Source organism: Poecilia mexicana, unplaced genomic scaffold (genome assembly GCF_051168715.1).
Source record: "Poecilia mexicana isolate PSO_F unplaced genomic scaffold, ASM5116871v1 scaffold_5, whole genome shotgun sequence".
Classification (NCBI taxonomy): Eukaryota; Metazoa; Chordata; class Actinopteri; order Cyprinodontiformes; family Poeciliidae; genus Poecilia; species Poecilia mexicana.
Genome location: NW_028263374.1, coordinates 16,374,871 through 16,391,411, shown reverse-complemented (window position 1 = coordinate 16,391,411; position 16,541 = coordinate 16,374,871). Strand labels below are relative to the sequence as shown.

Below are 16,541 nucleotides of genomic sequence, written 5' to 3'. Positions count from 1 at the left end.
ATATATTTATAATCAAATACTGATATTCAGTTAGTATGTGAGAATTTAATAGTAGAAATGCTGCATGGAGTATTCTTTATGAATCATTGTTTTACATTAAACTACCAATTTATTCACTGCAGCAACATGTTCACCAACAGACAATTTTTAGTACATGTAATAATTATTCTATATGGTGGCAAACAAAACTTTACTATTAGTGTTACAGCTCCCGTTTATGCTTGGGGAAGCCATGTTGGATTTAGAAACTGAGGTTGGGAATACATTTTTAATTCAAGCTTGTAGGGTTTTCCCCTAGAAATGTTCCAATGCTAAAGCACAACATATACTGTAAACGTTTCCTTACTTGTTCTTTAAGAGTCGTTTGGGATTCGAAAAATCCTTCTCTTTTTGATGAGGCGATCCGAATCCCAGTTAGGTCGGACTGTTTTTTTTGTGACAACCATCTGTCGCCTTCTGATGACATAGTTGGTCAGCGACCAGTTTTGTCTATTGTGTTTATGTTGATCTGTCTTCGTTTGCTACGCGAGAGGAAACTGAGTTCAGCTACAAAACATCTTCAGTCGCCTCTGGACATGGACTGGAATGCATCTTAAATATTAGTCTCCTCTCCAGACGTTCAAAATGAACAACAAAGGCTGGCTGGAGTTGGAGAGTGATCCAGGTGAGAAATATCGGTAGATATTTAGGCTAACAAACATTAGCTTCCACATGTAGCCAACTGGGCAGTGCAGCTACAAAATAAACGTTTAGAAATGAACCTTAATGTAGAACAATAAACAACTATCATGTAAAATAAAGTTTAATATTTTGTTTTATAGCTTTTCAGTGTATATATTTGCACTTTCAACTGACTTGTTTTGTTTTTGCAGGGCTGTTTACTTTGCTGGTGGAAGATTTTGGTAAGCATTTGGTTTACAGACTAAAATTTTCACAGAGCTGCTGCAAACTGCAAACTCTTTACAAAGAAGATAAAACGAATCCTAACTTTTTAACGTTTCTTTTTGGGACTTTTCTGTAGGTGTCAAAGGAGTCCAAGTTGAGGAAATCTATGATCTGCAAAGTAAATGTCACAGGTCAGTTTGGTTGCAAAACAACCTTTCAGGAATACACATTTTATATATACATATAAAAACATAGAAATGTTCATGCATTTTTTTAACAGCAGTAAAAGTGTGTGTCATTTTCCTTTTCAGTCCTGTTTATGGCTTCATCTTCCTGTTTAAGTGGATTGAAGAGCGGCGGTCCAGGAGAAAAGTCAACACCTTGGTGGATGAGACCTCAGTTATAGATGAGGAAATTGTAAATGACATGTTCTTTGCTCATCAGGTAACCGTTTTATTCATGGATATAACAGTGTTTATCATTGTAGTATTATTTTATGTGTTTCTTTCAATAAGTAATTCTTGAATTTTTGTGTAGATTACAATGAATGAAAATTATACATCCATATATACATATTTAAATGAAAATGATGTATGTCAGAGTAGAACAATAACAGTTAAAGTAGTTGTAAGTTGAAGATGTTTAATGTCACGATTTGGTAGTAATTGTCAGTAAAAGAAGTTAAAGAAGTGAATCATTCATTAAAATAGTTGATACTTTTAAATAATGCTGAAGTCATGCATCCATGTTTGAAAAATCAGAATAGTTACTGTATTTTAAAATAATGGATATAAAATTCCTTTGGGTTAAAAAAGTACATGCTCATATATGTTGATTTTTGTTAGAATTAAAAAGGCATTTTTTTTCCTAACTGTCTGACATTAATTCAAACTAAGCTTTTCCTACCATGGATAACTTCTATTTGATACATGTCAGAAGAATAAAACAGGCAGAAGAATAAAACAGGCATTAGGGATTCACTGGTTTATTGGCCAGCCGATTTATCAGTGCCGATTTTCTTAATTTTTGGAGATCGGTCATCGGTTGATTTTTACATGTGAAGCCGATCTTATCCACTGATGTTTTCAACCTCGGCGAAGGTCTAAAAATCAACCACTGTGCTTTTCTTTTCTCCTGTTAGAGAGGTCTGACTGACAAACTTTGTGACCAGATCATGTCTGCACATTTACAGTTAACACTCATCCCACTGTTGCCAATTTAGCAACTTTATTGATGTATTGAGCAACATTTCAGACATAAAAATGGTATCGGCCAAAATCAGAATCGGTAAATTAGGCCTTTTAAAAGATTGATTATCGGCGATTGGCCAGAAAACTGCAGTCGGTGCATCCCTAACGGGCATAAGAAAAGTGTTTGCCAACAACAGTTGCTGTTACATTTGGAGGAAAAAGGGAGAAGCTTGTGCCTTAGAACACCATCGCATCATGTTGAAGGGGCAAAATGGGCCAGAGCACTTCACCAAAAAGATTGTATTGTGTTGAAATATTTAAGCAACACTTTCCAATGACAGGCAGGATGTTAAAGATTGTGTCCTAGTGAGTCGTGGTTAATTACTATAGTTAAACTATCAAATTATTTACAAAGTGGCTTTATAGCAACAGAGTTGATGTGCGTGGGATTCATACTAAAATGTGTAGGTACGATCAAAAGGCGGAAACGGTCTACGCAAAAAAAACAAAAACAAACATGAGATTCATAAATCCTTGTGATTTATAAGCAAGCAATTTACCTTTATAGATCACAGCTTTGCACTAATGTTTGGGGTTGTAACATGTTAAAAAAAAAATCCACTGTCCTTTCTGCATGTAGATTCAAACCGCCCTCTGCCCTTTGCCCCCCCCCCCCCCAAATAATATTAAAGTCATTCAACATTTTTATCTGTTTGTCCTTTTCTAGCTGATACCAAACTCATGTGCCACTCATGCCTTGCTGAGTGTTCTTCTGAACTGCAGTGGAGTCGAACTCGGCACCACCCTCAGTCGCATTAAGGCTTTTACTAAAGGCTTCAGTCCTGAGGTAAGTTATCCCTCCACTCAACTGCTAACTTCTGCTTTCAAAGGATTTGTTTTCCACATGTTTAAAAAAAATATAGCTGTAAAATATTGTGATTCTTACAGCTAAATAAAATAGCATGACTTTTTGTATGAGTGTTCCTAAAATATACATTAAAACAATACACAATATTAATTATGGTATTCTATCATTTTGTAGCATAAACCCAGAGGTGAGAAATTGCACCCAAGTAAGAGTAGAGCTTACTTGGGTGTAAGTATTGGGTGTAAGCATTTTACCAAAAGTATTTGGTAAAATGCAACTATAATAGTTTTGCTTGATCTGAACACAAAATATTCATAGACAGATAAAAAATTCTGTGCTGGTTCTGGTATTTAGAATAATAAAAAAAAATGTAAATAAATTACATAATTGCAAAATAATTTTCCACAATAAAGAACGTTTTAAACCCTTGCTTACAGTGGGTAAAATATAAATGCTAGAACTGTGCAGAGTACTTCCAGTGACTATATCTGCTGTATGTTCACCTGGCCTCCAAGTGGCACAACAGGCTCAGCAAATAGAAAAAAGTAGAACAGTACTTTTTCTACCTGCTGAGAAAACAGCAGATAGACTGGTGTACAAACTATAAGTCTCACCAGACATGTGTATTTTTGGTTAAAATGTGTTTCTTTGTCTTTCTGTGGAGTAACTTGAGGTTGGTAGAGTAGCCAGAAATTGTACTCAGGTAAACATAGCACTTCTACAAAATATTTCTCAAGTAGAAGTTAAAAAATACAATGCATCAATACTACTCCTTTTTTTTTCTTTTTTAATGATACTTAAGTAAATGTTTTGTGTGAAACTATTTTTAGCTACAATTATTCAGTTTAAGTGTTTCCTTTTCTTTCAACATATTCTGTAGTTTCTCAACAAAATTTTCACATTGTATGCTTTTCTTTGCTTCCAGAGCAAAGGCTACGCGATAGGAAATGCTCCAGAGCTCGCCAGGGCTCACAACAGCCATGCCAGGTAGGTTACAGTCTGTGTTACTTTAGAAACTTTCAGATGGCCTTGGGTCTGAGGAGAAAAAAAAACAAAAAACTTTTCCTTTTCTGATCTGACAGGTTATGTAACATAGCATGCTTTTGTGCATTTATCCCTTTCTCAAACTCCCTGTTTTGATGTTTCCATGGAGACCGGAGCCCAGGCACCTTCCGGAGAAACAGAACGGGATCAGTGCAGTGCGGACGATGGAGGCCTTCCACTTTGTCAGCTACGTGCCAATCAAAGACCGCCTCTTTGAGCTTGATGGGCTCAAGGCTTATCCCATTGATCATGGTGAGACTTTATATGGGTAATATATATATATTCCTTTTGTACACTGGCCCTTGAGGTAGAACATTATGATAATTGTCAAGACTTTTGATGAAATATTTTGTGGACTGACAAGACAAAATGCTTTGGAAGATGAACTTCCTGTTGCATCTGGCATAAGCAGGTGGTAATAAGATGGTCTAGGACTGTTTTACTTCTTCAGGGTTTGAATTGTCATAATTGAACATACAATAAAGCCTGATTAAGAAAGTTCAGGAAATAGTTTGTGAAGTTAAGCTCGAGAGTACCTGGGTTATATAACTCTGGACTCAACGAAAATCCAAAACCAAAATTAAGGTTTTGGAGTGGCCTAGTCAAAGTCCAGAATGGAATGAAATGAAGATGCTACAGTTAAAAGGCTAACACTTAAAAGTCAGTAATAACAAAGACTTGATAGTGGTTGTTTCTAAGTTCGGAGAGAAATAACATTTTCATTATTTCCAAATTGGTTTGAATAGCTCTTTTGTCTTAAGTGATGTAGTTCTAAATTTATGATTTCATTTATCATTCACTCTGTCATCTACATTAATGCTGGTAATACCAAATTCAAAGTAAAAATGAAACAAAACTATTTATGAGCAATTTTAACTGAAGTCACATGTTGTCTCATTAGGACTTTTGGTGTCGAAGATAAATACAAAATAAAAGACCAGTCTGTCTGAAAATATAGTAGACCTTTATTTTATCTTAAGGCATTTAATCGCCTTATTAAAATTTTTACTTGAACTTTTTCATCACATCTATGGTTGTTCTGTGAGCCGTTGGAGTTGTTTTGCTCTTAAATGATGTAGATTTATAACACAATCCTTTAGGGCCCTGGGGAGAGGATGAGGAATGGACCGACAAGGCTCGCCGTGTTATTATGGAGAGGATCGGCCTGGCCACTGCTGGGTGAGTCACGCACCATTTAGCAAAAGCAGTAGTGCTTTACCTTCTATGCCAGCCCTTTGGGCTTAATTCTCATTCTGCTGCTGCTCTTCCTCTTTCCAGTGAGCCGTACCATGATATCCGCTTCAACCTGATGGCAGTGGTGCCTGACCGCAGAATGAAGTATGAGTCCAAGCTGGATATTCTAAAGAGGAACCGACAGACCATTCTGGAGGGTCTGCAGAAGGTCAGGAACTGGGCCAAACTAAGTTTCAATCCTAAATCGCTTCTTGACTCAGTGGAAATGCGTTTGTCGACGTTCAGCGGCTTCAAACTTTACCCAAGCAAAATCTTCTCGAGCATTCCTGCAGACTGAGGTCTGTGTCTTAATGAAAACCTAATAATGATTTAATAAAATTATGATGTCCCGTCTTCAGATGATCCGGCTCACTCAGCCTGAGGTTGTCCAGGACAAGAAGCAGCAGAACTCTTCGTCTCCAGATGAAAACACCGTCAAGAAAGAAGCAGATGCAGGTACTGTCCCAAGAAGGACTTTAGCTAACTTTGTCGACTCCGTTCTTTCAATTCACAAATCTTGTCTTTATGGAACAGTGAAGAAAGCCAATGTTCAAAGAAAGTCATAGGACACCTTGTTTGAAGTGTTCAACAAGCTAACCAGAAGGATGTGCTCTAATCAGATGAGACTATAATTTAAGTCTTTGGTTTTGATCCATTGCTCTTTGTAGTGGAAAGCTACACCTTCACAGTGAAACTCGGCAGTGGCAGCATCATGCTGTGAGGAGGCCTGTCTGTAGAAGGGGAAATAGAAGCTGGTCAGCGTTGCTGGTTGGAGATAAACACAGGCCAGTCCTTGTAGAAAGAAAAAAGAAAGGATCATCTTTCATCAGAGAGAGCCAGATACATTAAATGTAATTGAGAATGTTTGCCAAGACTTCGCTTTTCATAAACCCTCTCCATCTTCCGTGCCATCTGTCTTCGTCTCACACCCTTATAGTCCATGCCTGGATTTTTCAGAAGCGTAAAACTCAACCAGTTCTAATTCTAGATTCAGTGGACGAGTCGGGGGGTCAGTCCAAGGACGGAGCTGGCCCCTCTGGAAGCTCAAAGGTCATGGGAAAACCCGCTGCCCCCACAGGAGGAGGAGCCCAGCAAGTCAACCCCATCGTTCAGCGCCTGCCTGCCTTCCTCGACAACCACAACTACGCCAAGTCCCCGATGCAGGTGAGAACGAGCGTGAAGATATTCCAGGCGCCTCAGTTGTAATGAAACTGCAGTTTTGTGTCACTATTCATGGAAAAAAAGGAAAATGCCATCAAACGTTGAGCTGTCTCGAAAAAATATACCGAAATATATCACAGTATTGCTTTTTTTCTTAAAACCCTGCAAACCTCTTATCTTCGATTGAAAACACAATAACTTTTAAACTCAATGCCTTCAGTGAAAGTTTCATTTAAACTTAAATCTGAACAATTACCCTGCAGTAATCGTTTTTGCTCTGATTCATAGGAGGAGGAGGACCTAGCAGCTGGTGTCGGACGCTCTCGGACAGCAGGCCCTCCTCAGCCTCCGTTCTCAGACGACGAAGACGAATTTGATGAAGACGAGGAAGAAGCAGCAGGTTCCGCCAGTGCTTCCAGCAGGCAAGAGTTTTAGTTTCTATGTAGCGTCTTACAAGAGTTTTTTAAAACCACAAGCTTCGATTTGTTCTCGGTATAAATCCAGCTGTTCAGTGACGGCCTCAGAGGTCGAGGTTGCTTAGAGAACATAACTGAACAAACGGTACAGTGAAGTGGAAGGACGACAGCAGAGAGGCCGGAGAAAAAGTTGGTAATTAGCGTCAAAGACCCACCGCTGGGCGGAGAATCTGTCTGTGGAGCAACTGGTAGTCATGCGCTTCACAAAAATTCTCTTCACAGAAGAGCGGCAGGAAGAAAGTCAAAGACAACCTGGGGAAATCTTCATGGCACTTTGCCACACGTCATGTTGGGGAAACGGCAATCATGTGAAACAAGATTCTGTGGTTAGAAGAGACAAAAATGTAACTTTTTGGCCCTGATAAGAAAAGACGCAATTCTGAACAAACTACTCCCACTGTGACACATTCTGGTAACCACATCAGGGTGTCAGAATGAGAAAGTGAAGCATTCAGAATCAGGGTTTTTAAATTTAACTTTGTTATATTTTTTTTTACAAACAAGATTTTCCTTTAAATGAGACAAATCCCTCCAAAAATCACAGAGGTTTGTTGGGGGTAAAAAAAAAAAAGAGATGTTAAAGTGAAAAGAGAATTCTAAACATTTTAATAATGAATATGTTTGTTTTGATAAGATCTGTAAAATATGTTTCTTTTTTTTTTTCATTTCTCAGATTCAGACGAAAGGCGAGCCTGCGGTCCAGAACGGGACGGGTTGGGACCGGGATGGAGAGCCAGATCGCCCTCAACGTTTTGGCAGAGAAACTGAAGAAGGAAGCTCAAAGAAAAGACGGCGTAAACACCCCTCTGTCTGTGCGCACTGAAGGTCGCACCGGGGGTATCTGCATCACGTCCGCCTCGCAGCCTTCCCCCACGCCCAGCAACGAAAGCACAGACACGGCCTCTGAAATTGGCAGCGCCTTCAACTCCCCGCTGCGCTCGCCGGCTCGCTCTCAGGCGGCCACGCGTCCCTCGAGCCCAGTCGCGTCCCATCTGTCCCGCGTGCTGTTCGGAGAGGATGAAATGTTGAGGCTGGACTCCAGACACAACCGCGCCGTAAGAGAGCTGGGACCTTCAGTCAGTGCGTCGCTGTTGCACCTACAAGACGACGGAGTCATTTATGCTCTCCCTCCATCTGGTGAGCGAACAGGAAGTGAACGTCGCCGTCTTAGTTTTCTCAAGTAAAACTCGAGTTCCTAATTTGTAAACCACATGCCGCATCTGTCTTCATTACCTGTACAGGAGATTCTGCTGAAGGCACGAAGCTCTGCACCCCTGAGAAGGTAAAACTCAAAGTGAAGGAAGATGAAAAAGATGCCATAAAGGAAGGAGATGAGGGACCATCTGTAGCGGTGAAGAAAGAAGACGAGAACGAAGACGGTGCAGAGTTGAAACCTGGCAAGGAAAAGCTCAATGTTACAGAGTCTGGAGCAGACAGCAAGCCACCAGGGGATAAGTACTCTCCAAAAGTAAGTCCTTTGTTGTAAAGTGCTGCACTACATATCCTTACAGGGCATATTTGGACTGTATAGCACCTTTAGATCTTGTTTTCTTTGCTTGTGCTGCCGGTAAGAAAGCTGATGCCTGTGATGGGTAGAAACACGTAAACACAAGCAGCGAGTCACCTCATTGCCTTTTGCAGGAGCTGCTTGCACTACTCAAGTGTGTAGAAGCTGACATTGCCAATTATGAGGTGTTTCTAAAGGAGGAAGTAGAAAAGAGAAAGAAATTCAAAGTAAGTGCATTTGTTATTTCACCTTGAATTCACTGTTTTTGGTCAAAATCTGTTTTTGTCGACTTTGAGTCTAAATGTTTATTTTACTTGTGCAGATAGATGATCAGAGGAGGACTCACAATTACGACGAGTTTATCTGCACATTTATATCAATGTTGGCCCAAGAAGGTAAAAAAAAACTAGTGGTTTTTGATACTTGTTGCTGTTTTTTAATCTTTCTTCCCCCTCTTATTAAAGTCTGTCATTTAAAACTCTCTTGTGGTCTAATTAACGAAAGCTAGTAAAAATTTTGCACAGCTTCTTGCTTCTAGGCTGTTGGCTCAAGGTTAAAAACAAAACATTTTCAATATTTAAACAAGATCGGGTGTATTAAAAAGATTAAAGAAGCCCTACTTTCACTTATCTTCAGGATATTTAATGTTAAATTGTAAAAATGTGTTGGTCTTGGGCTTAACTTGCTTGTAAGGATCTTCATTCTTATAAAAATCCTTAAAAAATGAGCTGCCTCAGGCTTGTTTAACCTACCATATGAAAATTCACATATCTCATGCCCCCCGTAAGGCTTCACAGGTCACGTGTTGTTTTCTTTACAATGTTTTACAATCAGTTCTATTTGACCTTCTAAGGTCAAGATATCTGCGTTTATTTCCATGTCAGAAATAATAAAAAGACACTCAAAAAAGCGACAGAGATGGACTTGGATGGGTGGATGATTAATATGTTTTACAAGTGTTGATCTTTAACTTTGTGCTTCTTAGACAGTTAATGTTTTTCTTGCTTAGCTATGCAGGTTGACCACAAGCCCAGGACCGGGTGTATTTTCTGTAGGTCTGTGTTAAACCATTCGTGTCGATCTCACCAGTTAGACAAAAAAAAAAAAAAACACTGTCACACGCTACATAAACCTTTATCCCTCTCCATCTGTTTGACCTAAGATTAATAACAAAAAAACTACCTTCCACTTATGCTAATATTGTCCTCTTACCTTCCCTGATATTTCGGTGCATATTCTACAGGCATGCTGGCCAGCCTCGTGGAGCAAAACATCTCTGTGCGCCGCCGGCAGGGAGTGAGCATCGGCCGGCTGCACAAGCAGAGGAAGCCTGATCGAAGGAAACGCTCCCGACCTTACAAAGCCAAACGCCAGTAATCACAGTCAAAGTCAAATGAACACCAAGCAATCACTGTAAGGAATAACATGATGTCGCTTCACTTCTGAAAAATCATTCCTTTCGACAGTATTGTGCTGTATTTTGTTTTATTTCTTTTGTGCTTCATGAAATCTGTTTTTGGTCGTGCTCTCGTAAATGTTTGTTCGTGTGATGCTTGCATTGTTTTTATCGCCAGTACTTTCAAGCAGCTCGAGCTTATGTAAAACTGAACTGTTAACTAAAAGTCGATATTTTCTCAGTGCCAATGAAGTATTGAATGTGTTTTGTTTTTTTTTACTCTTTCAGTAAATTTCAGCGTCAACACATTCAGTGGAGGAATTTACCCAGTAACGTACTGTTGTCTTTTTATCATGTTATTTAAAACTGACAATATGACTGTAAGGGTTTGAAATACCTTTTTTATTTTAAAGGTCTTTACTTGTTTATGTGTCTTTAAGGGATTCTGCAGATATACACACAGGTTTTGTGTTTGTACCCATTTTGGATCTCGGAGTGAGTTAAGTTGAATTTGTGCTGCTTTATATTTTTGTATATATTTACATGTTATTTGGCCCGTAGACTAAATTCGGTAATTCTCTGTGCTTGCCAGTTTATTCTGAAATAAAGTTGGTTTATTAAAGCACTTTAGTCTAAGCCAAATTTCTTTGACTTTTGGAGTTTTAAATGTGACTGATTGGGAGTCACTAAATGAGTTGCTTTAGATTTATGTACAAAAAAAAAAAAGTTTTTATAGGTTTGTACACTGGTTGATTTTGTGGATCGGTTGTAGTGACAGTAGCCATACACTAGGGAGAGTAATCATTCAGACCAAGTTGGACCGTTTCAGATCTATTTGCTGTAACTAAAGCTACTCACATTAAAAAAAAAAAATATTGGTCACTTGGGCAGATTTTTAAAACTTCCCATTTAGTATTTGTTCTGATTGGATGTAAATAGCAATCGGCTCCCTTTGTCATTAATTTTCCTCTACTTTTAATTTTCTGAATGATTTTTAGTTTGTCAGTTTATGCAACTATGCTATTTAAATTAGTATCAAAATAGTAAGCAGTATACTTTTTTTTTTTTGCTTTGATATTAATTTAAAATTATTAATGGTAGAAAGCTTTAGTTTTGTGTAAATGCAAAGTTGTGCATTTGTAGTGCAGCTCCTTGTTCCAAACTTTAACACATAGGAGAGGAAGTGTTTGCCGCCTTGCTGTGCTGTCAGAGCTGGCCCAGGATGCTGCCTAGGTCCTCCAGGCTAGTTCTCATAAATTACAGATGTCAAAACTTCAAATCTGGATCTACATGTATGCAGAATGTACCTGAATTTGTTGACTCTGAAGATATGTGAACAGCACATGTAAAAGAGTCATAAATTAACTGAACAATGTCCTTGTAATCATACAAAGGACAATATTTGTAGTTCGATATTTCCTATTTAGTGCTGGTAATTCATCATTCGTCATTTATTTCTACCACTTGTGTCTGTGCTGGAGTCAGATTTATGCATGCCTACATAACTGTAAATCTGCTGATCGATGAATGGCAATTTTCCATGTGTGCTTGTAAGCACAACCAATTATATTGGTCCCTCCTTCCAAACGCTCCTGAGTCTAAGCTATTAATACTGTAGTGAAAACACAACTGCCAGTCTTTGTGGCAGTCTTTGACTTGGTCAGCATGCGATGCCATAAGACAGGGGTGGCCAAATCCAGTCCTTGACAGTGTTAATCTGCAAGTTAGAGCTCTGAAAAGCTTGACTGAATATTAATGACGCTGCTTGGCCATTTGATTCAAGCGTGGAGAACAAGGGACACAACTAAAAGTTGCAGAACTCTGCCCCCCGATGAATGGAGTTTGACACCATTGATCTAAAGGTTGCAAGATGCTAGCTGTTGAGGACTGAACTTCTACCTCCATGATGGGACAAAAAAAGTAAATCAAATTTTAATCATTCTCTTTGCTCCCAGAACACGATTTCTACTGCTTATTAATAGGAATGCCTTAACACCTCTTAACGTCATTAAGAGGTGTTAGATGCACAATACGCAAAGAATCAAGCTTGGACTATTTCAAAGAGATATTATTGGTGAGATTGGTGGTGATTTACTGATAATGGTACCCTAAATTAAATTCTGCTTATAGACTGACTTTGTGAGTTCTTTTATTATTGTAAAAACTTAGTATGTCATTCATAATTATAATATTTACTAAATTTTTACAATAAAATGCCACTCAATCCTGATGTAGGGGGTTGAGAAGGGTGGTTGCGTGCTGTTTAAGATAGCTGATCACTGTGAACGCGCACGTACGAGCCTTACAAGTCACCACCCATTGCGTCAGCGCGCTCCTTCGGCCTCGCCGTCAGCGCGCGTGCTCCGTGCGGGATGCTGGATTGTAGGTGATGATGGCGGAAGGGGAGCGACGCTGAGTTCCATCCGAGTTTTTACCCCAGCTGTAAAAACCACCCACAACCACCGTTTCTCTCCGTCGAGACCTATCCCGAAGCAATGGGGAACGAGGCCAGCATGGAGGGGGAGGGACAGGCGGGACAGCCCGGCGCCGCCGTCCCTGCAGCGGGGGCTCCGACTTCCATTTCAGCACCACCGGACTCTGGACAGCTCATCAAGCCCAGCAATGGAGCGCCAGCCGGAGGAAGTGGGGCTGCGTCCGGGCCGGGGATTAACAGGTAGCCGAGATAGCTAGGAAGGCTTCACTACCCAAAGTGTGGGCAATGAAGCGAAATCAGGGAGGATTCATGGCAGCGTGCTGTAGCGTACATTAGTTCAACCACCAGCGTAGATATAGGCTCAACCGACTGCGTGTAGATAGACATGAATGGGCGCTTAATTATTTATTTCAATACCCTTGTCAACACTATTAACAACCTCTTCTTGAAACCTCCTTAATTTTGGCACCAAGTCTGTCATTGTCGATTTGCTTTCAATCGATCAAGTAAACGGAAGCAATCGTACGTAAATGTAGCTTTAAGCAATTTCAACAGGAATTTCTACGCCCTTTTTCTACGATGTCTGCCCTGAGGATTCAGTATCATGAATGAAAGCGACAATTTCAGGCAGGACCGAGTAAATGTTACAACTTGAATCTTAGAAGCATAATTTTCACCTCATATTCAAGGTGATGATTTTCAGAATTTAATAATAAAAATAAAATGAGGCGGAGAAAAAAAATGCAAAGTGTCTCCAATTCGTATTAGAGGGGTGGGTCGGTTCTACTACAGGCTTCTTTGACGTGATTTCCAGTAAATACAGGGTCATTCTGAAAAACACACCTTCCTCCTTGCCAGCAGCAGACGTCTGTCTCCCTGATGACAGCGTTGTGTAGGATGTCACTGCTCCCATCAGATATCACCAACGTCATTGAGAGTGCAGGACCAAAACATATGCCATAGCCGTCTTAGTTACCAGATCTCATTCTCAAATTAATATGCTGTGAGATTAAAATTGCAGCTGGTCAGAAATGGGTCATTTACTCTAGAGACAGTGCTGTTGTATCTCCTCCCTAAAAGAAATCTTGTGCCATTTCAGTATTTGCCCTCCTACTAGCATTAAACCCACATTGATGGCTTAAAATAATGCAGCCGTAAACTGATCAAATACTAACAGGGAACATGTCTGTGGGCACATGTGGCAGCTTGGATGTCGGTATTTTCGGTGTGGGTGTGTGTTAGGGATTACCCTTCTAACAGGATCTGATATTGCCTAATTACACAGTTCAACAGTTGTAAACCTTAACACACACAGACATTGCTGCATCGTGGATTTGCCGCACCTGCTTGCAGTCGCTGTGCAACAGTTTCCGAGACTGGCGTGCAAATAGATTTATAGATTTGCTGCGAGCGTTCCTTCGTGTGGTTAAATTGCAAGGTGCAGAGTTGATGCTTTGTTTGAGACTATGACTTATGGCAGGGAGAAATTCAGAGGTGTAACATTTTATGAAAACATTCTGCTCTTATGTGCAGTGTCTTGCAATACTATTCATACCTCTTGACATTTTTCATGTCGTTGCATTAGGTTTGCAAATTTTAATATATTATTTTGGCATATCTGACAAACCACCATAAAATAGTGGATAACTGTGAAGAAGAAGGAAATGAAACAAAGCTTTCTAGCCTTTTTCAGAATTACAAATCTGAAAAGTGTGGTGTGCATATGTGTTAAAGGCTACCCAAATCAATAGTTTGTAGAACCACATTTTTATGTAATTACAACTGCAGACATTTTAGGGGAAACCAACTCTGTACCTGCCACATCTACGGACTGATATTTATTTTATTCATTAAATTTTTTTCAAAATAGCTCTAGTTCAGGTAGGCTGAGAGTTTCTGCATAGATCAGTTTTCAAGTCTGGTCACAGATTCTCAACTGGAACCTTTGATTAGAAGGAAATGAACCATTTTCAGCTCAAGAAAATGGTTTGAACTAAACCTTTCCAATATAACTCCGACTGTATATTTATTGTCTTTGTTGTACTGGAAGATGACCCTCCTCCCGAGTCTCAAGTTCTTTGTAACTATAGCAGGCTTTCTTTCATTGTTGCTCCATATTTTGTAATGTCTATCTTCCTTTAAACTCCCCTGTCTTTGCTTAGGAAAAGCATTTTTTTCTCCTTGACACTTTTCCCTTAAGTGCAGATTTGTGAATTTCATTTCTAATAGTTGCCTGTCAGTTGCATCTTCCACCTGAGCTGCGGTTCTCTGGATCTCCTTCAGAGTTGCCTTTTTGTCTGGCTCCTCTTTTTTGGCCTGTCAATTAATGTGAATTGCCATTGTCGCTATAGGTTTGTAGTTGTGCTATGCTGTTTCCACTTTCCAGAGGATGGATTGAACGGAGCTGTGTGAGATGTTCAAAGCTTTGAATGTGTCATGTTTTTATGACTGAATCCTGCTTTAATACTTTAATTTATTCCCTTCTTTTATCCTTGATCTGTCTGCTGTGTCCATTGATCTTCACAATACATATGCACTCCCACAATGTTATGATTTGTAATTGTGAAAAAAAAAAGGAATTTAAGGATCATGTTCCATCCTCTGCATGGATTGTGCACCTCTTCATGTTGGTCAGTAACATAAAATCCATAAGTGAAATATGAAATAGTTCAAGTGGAATGAATACTTTTGCAAGTATCTGTACCATATCTTTGTAGAAAAGATCCCCGTGTCCTGCCTGTGTATTGTGTGGGGTAGATTTAAATGCTCATAGCTTGCTTGTTATCTCATGATTTTTTTATATCTGGATTTCTTCCTAGTATCCCCCCTTAGGTTCCTCATAAAGAGAGTGCAGAGACTGAGTGTGCTAACAAACAGAGGGGCAGAATGAGAAATGAGCAGAAGGAAAGAGAGCAACATCGCAGCACATGGCTGATTTAAATGGTTTTTCTTGAGATCATGAATCTGGCTTTAACATATTCCTTTGTGAAGAACCCATAAGAATTTCAGCAGCAAGAAGACGGCGTCTGGCTTTAGACTTGATAGACGACTTTCATTTTAATTGAAATGAGTTGCCTGGTAATGCGAATAGGGATATTATATCTTTTATATTACCTTACTTAAAAGTGAGATAGTCAGGACTTTTTTTTTGCTGTGTGTTAGACCAAATTGTATTACATTCAGTCACAGAAAGAGGGCTAAATCCGAGCCTTTCCAGAAGTCTTCTTCGGGCCTATCTGGCCGACCCGTCTGCTCTGGTGAGCACCACAATAATTGTTTTCTACTCTTATCATAACAGCTTTCTCTAAGTGCACAGTCATCCCAGCATTGACCGTTACTGAAGAGCATTCTGACACAAGCTCCACATATTTCCTGTTTACAACAACATACTCAGTGTGGTACTGCAGCACTGATCTGCCAAAACATTTCTAAGCACTATAACAGGCTCCCTGAAGGAAGTAGTAGTTTTGAGATTCTCATTAGCATATGTGCCTAAGTTGTACCTGATTTTTACTCAACTCAAAACAGGGAATCAAGCACATGCTGTAGGCAGATGTTATTAGCCTAAAAATAGGTTGAATTCCTTAAATAATGTGTAAAAAAAAAAAAAAAAAAGATCTGATTAACAAATCTGGTGAATCACCAGGCTGAGGTGATCAGGGAAAAAGGGCTGATCATGATGTCTGGCTGGTTGATTGGTGCATCTCTGTTTTCTCAAACCTTTACCCTGCACTCATTCACGATTTTTTAACTGAATTTATAGATTCTGTCAGACTTTATAGTGCTGTATTGTGTTAATAAATCACACTTGAAATTGGTTTGCCTTCCATTTTCAGAACTGCAGCAGCCAGTGAGGACTTTAAATCGGGTTTGCAAACATTGACTGTTTCTTTAAAAACTTCTTCATAGGTTGAGATAGTGATGTTAGGAAATCTGTTTGTGTTCAGAATACAGCTGAGGAGGGAATAACCGTTTTACCAGAAAAGATGTTTTAGTGAATTTACAATGTGGAACATCTCTAGATTTCTTGATGCGTTTTAATGCAGCCATTGAACATTTTGGCTGCAACATCAGCTCTGGTTTAACACTAGAGCTGAAACTAAAGAGCAACACACATTAGCTTTATGCTGTGAATAAAAAAATATATGCCACTATTATGTTTTTATTTTAAAAACAAACCAACCACCAGTGACATCTGGTCTGCAGATGATCCTTTTGGAGCCTGTCCTGCTCAGAAGCGTCGGTACTTATAACAAAACTATCCACAGCTAAAGCTCAGTAATCTGCTCTGTCTTGGTGCTCTTCAGCACAACACACGGTGTTTTAGAGGTGACATTTGATGGGCAT

At 39.4% G+C, this 16,541-nt stretch overlaps 2 protein-coding genes across 2 annotated transcripts in view; both read left to right on the top strand.

The window, feature by feature from the left end:
* The first annotated feature begins 467 nt into the window (after nt 1-467).
* On the top strand, nt 468-10,385 carry bap1 (BRCA1 associated deubiquitinase 1). The gene is made up of 17 exons (XM_014999409.2): nt 468-664; nt 873-902; nt 1,022-1,076; nt 1,197-1,329; nt 2,803-2,922; nt 3,869-3,930; nt 4,097-4,239; nt 5,088-5,166; nt 5,266-5,389; nt 5,580-5,676; nt 6,209-6,384; nt 6,670-6,803; nt 7,531-7,994; nt 8,099-8,325; nt 8,499-8,591; nt 8,687-8,759; nt 9,608-10,385. The coding sequence occupies exons 1-17, from the start codon at nt 625-627 to the stop codon at nt 9,739-9,741; spliced, it is 2,184 nt and encodes a 727-aa protein (XP_014854895.1). The 5' UTR covers nt 468-624; the 3' UTR covers nt 9,742-10,385.
* A 1,627-nt stretch (nt 10,386-12,012) lies between these two features.
* The window catches only part of bsnb (bassoon (presynaptic cytomatrix protein) b), a 93,243-nt gene continuing 88,714 nt past the window's right edge, over nt 12,013-16,541 (top strand). Inside the window, exon 1 of the mRNA XM_088005646.1 lies at nt 12,013-12,434. Within this exon, the coding sequence (XP_087861772.1) occupies nt 12,256-12,434 (179 nt within the window). The 5' untranslated portion in view covers nt 12,013-12,255. The remainder of the gene's footprint in view (nt 12,435-16,541) is intronic.